The sequence below is a fragment of the Chiloscyllium plagiosum genome, chromosome 42 (genome assembly GCF_004010195.1).
Source record: "Chiloscyllium plagiosum isolate BGI_BamShark_2017 chromosome 42, ASM401019v2, whole genome shotgun sequence".
NCBI classification, from domain to species: Eukaryota; Metazoa; Chordata; class Chondrichthyes; order Orectolobiformes; family Hemiscylliidae; genus Chiloscyllium; species Chiloscyllium plagiosum.
The window spans coordinates 16,815,775-16,819,863 of NC_057751.1; the positions used below are offsets into that span (position 1 = coordinate 16,815,775).

General features: G+C 45.7%; 1 protein-coding gene across 1 annotated transcript in view; it reads right to left on the reverse strand.

The window, feature by feature from the left end:
- Positions 1-1,057: 1,057 nt before the first annotated feature.
- The window catches only part of LOC122543200 (vitamin K-dependent gamma-carboxylase-like), a 4,101-nt gene continuing 1,069 nt past the window's right edge, over positions 1,058-4,089 (reverse strand). Inside the window, exons 2-3 of the mRNA XM_043681647.1 lie at positions 3,138-3,333; positions 1,058-1,337 (exon numbers count right to left, since the gene is read on the reverse strand). Of these exons, the coding sequence (XP_043537582.1) occupies positions 1,172-1,337; positions 3,138-3,333 (362 nt within the window). The 3' untranslated portion in view covers positions 1,058-1,171. The remainder of the gene's footprint in view (positions 1,338-3,137; positions 3,334-4,089) is intronic.

A 4,089-nucleotide genomic window follows, 5' to 3' on the forward strand; every position in this document is an offset into this window, starting at 1 on the left:
GGGTATGGTGTGGGTAAGTTAGGAAACTGGTGCAATTCATATTGGTAGTGTGGGGTTGGAGGGTCCTGAGGCATTCTTTCTCCAGCTGCTGAGGGAGTGGCGATGGAGGAGGCCTAACATCTACATGCCCTTGGTGGAGGGGGAGTTGAAACCAACAGTGGGGTTGGTTGGTGCGATTGTCTCAGATGTTCTCTGAAGTGCTCTGCGAGTAGGGCCTTGAGTGGAGGTGTGGACTCAGATTTTGCAATTCCTGCTGGGGCAGGGGAAGGTGGGCTGTTGGGGGGCGGTGGACCCAACAATGGAGTCACCGAGGGAATGGTCTTTACGGAAAGTGGGGAGGTGGAATGTGTTTGGAAATGGAGGGTGATGCGATGTGTCACCCTTGATGAACTTACCACACAGGACCACTTTCATGCCAAACAGCATGTGATAAGAGCTCCGATCTAAGCTCTGCACTGAATGGAGATGGACAAATAACTTGGAGGAAACTTTGCCCATTCCTAATAATGGGGAAGCCCAACATATCCATCCAAAAAGGGGTAAGACAGATAACTGACAATGTAGAAAACCACTTCGTGCTGTCCCATCCACAGAGGCAGGACAAATCCAACCAAACCAGTTACTGCCTCGTCAGTCTACTCTTGATCAACACTAAAGTGATGGAAGGTGTCTTCAACAGTGCTACTGAGCAATAACCTGCTCAGTGACGCCCAGTTTGGGTCCCGCCAGAGCCATTCAGTTCCTAACCTCATTACAGCCTTGGTTCAAATGTGAATTGTGAAGGTGAGGCGAGGCTGACTGCTCCTTGTATGACATTTTTAAACCGACTTCGAGCTTTCTCAACTCTTGACAGAACAAAAGGTCAAGTGGAAATGTTAACCATCTCTTCCCCACATCCCAACCTGCCATATATTCCCAGCATTTCCTGCTTTTAAATTTCAGATTCCCGTAATATTTAGTTAAAGGCAGCCGTGTGGTGTGCGCTCTGCCAAGTCTCCCACCTGCTGATTATTTGCCTCATTGGAATACATTGCAATGAAACATTTACCATCGCAAACAAATTAAAGTTCCGTTTATTGCTTATAAAAAATAGTTCAGGGTTTCTTCTGGACATGGACATATTGACTTCAGGAAGCTTGGGATTTGAACCGGCGATGTGGATGCGAGATTATCATAGTTCAGCGTGGTCTTCCACCTTAGGCCAGGCCTTCCTCTGAGCTTCAGGGTCTGTGTTTTCGTAAAGTTTCATGTTTGCAAACTCGAGCTCCTCCATTAGTTGCTCCATGGGGGGTCGTCCGAACAGGAGGTTCCGTATCGCGTAGCCGGTCATGAGAATACTTTGGGTGAGGGGGGGAAATGGTACAGAAATGTTATAGGAACAAAGTCACAACACTGTAATGGTGTACCAAGATACCGGAGTGGTTAACATTAACACTTACATATTCACGCAGACCCTCTCTCACCCACACACACACACTCTCTCACAGGCTTACAGTCCATCACACACACTCACGTGCATTCACTGTCATGCACACGCACACACACATAAGGCTATGGGGTGAATTTGTCTTTGCAGAATTATATTTGCAGATACATTCTATTTTGCTCAAAAAAAATGCACAATCTGCAGGCATTCATTCCATGGAATATTCTGTAAATTCCACTTTGGAAGTGGAACCAGCCTGACTCAAGACTGGGATACTGACAGACTCTAAGCTGAGATGTCACTTTTTTATTTAAAAAAAAGACCTTAAGTCAACTCGGGAATGTGACTGGAAAGTAGTTCTGGGATTTACATATTAATGAACTGAAACCTGCTACCCATTCTAAAAGATGAAAGATTTAACAACAATACAAGTTTGTTCAATATCTCAATTCAGTTGCATGATGCTGTAATCTTTTGCTATAAATTCTGTGTCACATGATCCTGCCCCACGAGCTCCCTGATGAAGGAGCGACGCTCCGAAAGCTAGTGCTTCCAAATAAACCTGGTGTGGGATTTTTAAGATTAAAAAAAGCATGTGGTTGAAGCTTTTCATTTCATCAGGACAGCATTGCAAGAATAACAGAGTTTTAAATGGCCCAACCATTCATAATGTATGCAAAAAGGGACAGACAGAATAGGAAGGCAGGAAAGTTGACTCCGACCGGGAGAACGTTCTGGAGAATTGCATTGGTATGGCTTCTGATTGTTTCAAAACACAACGACCTGTTACTTCTGTAACGATATGGGTAAAACCCTGCTGGTTAATTTAAACCAGCAACACAGAAAAAGATTTATCCCATGTTGTAATCTGAAAATTCATGAGGCCAAGAACTATCCCAAAGGTCACTATTTAAAGTAAAAATTAACAACTTTATTTCTTAAAGCATAGCAGAGAATAATTAACTAACAACTATTTACAACTCCTTTCTCTAACCTATCTTTTACCTTCCCCTCCTACAATACTAGTCCGATAAACCCCACCCCTGTTTCAGATTTACCAAAAATTCCAATTTCAATACCAGCTAGCTGTCGAATCTGCTCTTTATATCTTCCTCTGGTCATCTTTTCTTCTTGTCGATTTGCTGTTTCACAGGTTACTGATCGGTAAAGGTACCTTTAAGAGAGCTATTCTCCGTGCAGTTTGCAGATGCTGCTGGCCTGGCAGTTCTCCTCTCAACAGTTCAATTTTCCCCTGGTCTTATTCCCCCCCCCCCCAAGCATCAGATTGTGTCATTGGCTTTTAAGATTCTCAATTCAAACTTGATTGGAGTTTGGGTTTTCTTTCTGGGGTATAATTTAAACTGATTGGCCTAATGCGATTTTCTTGTCTCCTGGCAACCAGCTACAGAACCAAAAGCTTACATTATATCTTGTTTGGAACACTTGGTGTTGTCAGGTAGCTCTGCTAACCTGCTTAAAAAGGTACAGCACACCCACATCTTCATAACACTTAGACCTGTGGAGGGCAGGAGGAGAAATAGCATAGGGCCAGCGCAGTTGAGAGCGGAAGCAGTCCTAGCGCACTCGGGCTGTTTGGCAAGTGTTGTCCAATCTAACGTTAGAAAGCAGGGGCTGTTTGACCGAGTCGTTGGGAGGTTTGGCACTGACGTGGGAAATTTCACGTGCAACAGTACTCCGACCAGTCACTCACCTCCTTCGGAAAGTTTGGTGTTTCTTCTGGGCAAACCGGACAAATCTCTCAGCCAGCGTTGCGTTCTTCCTCCGCTCGTATTCCACCTGCCGGCGCTGTCGACGCACGAAAGCGGCCAACGCGGGATCCGTGATGTTGACGTCCTCCGAGCTCCCATTCAGCACCGTCTGCACCTCAGGCGAAATCTCCTCCGTCTCTGAAGGGGGCAACAGGGAGAGGTGACCATGACGAATATAACCCACCTCGAGCTTCATTCACACGATGAAAAAAATGGAACTCGGGGAATCTTAGTGGGTCTTATACACTTAATGGTAAGGTCCTGGGGAGTGTTGCTGAACAAAGAGACCTTGGAGGGCAGGTTCATAGCTCCTTGAAAGTGGAGTCGCAGGTAGATAGGATAGTGAAGAAGGCGTTTGGTATGCTTTCCTTTATTGGTCAGAGTATTGAGTACAGGAGTTGGGAGGTCATGTTGCGGCTGGACAGGACATTGGTTAGGCCACTGTTGGAATATTGTGTGCAATTCTGGTCTCCTTCCTACCGGAAAGATGTTGTGAAACTTGAAAGGGTTCAGAAAAGATTCACAAGGATGTTGCCTGGGTTGGAGGGTTTGAGCGATAGGGAGAGGCTGAACAGGCTGGGGGCTGTTTTCCCCGGAGCGTCAGAGGCTGAGAGGTGACCTTATAGAGGTTTACAAAATCATGAGGGGCATGGATAGGATAAAATAGACAAAGTCTTTTCCCTGGGGTGGGGGAGTCCAGAACTAGAGGGACATAGGTTTAGGGTGAGAGGGGGAAGATATAAAAAAAGAGACCTAAGGGGCAACTTTTTCACACAGAGGGTGGTACGTGTATGGAATGAGCTGCCAGAGGATGTGGTGGAGGCTGGTACAATTGCAACATTTAAGAGGCATTTGGATGGGTATATGAATAGGAAGGGTTTGGAGGGATATGGG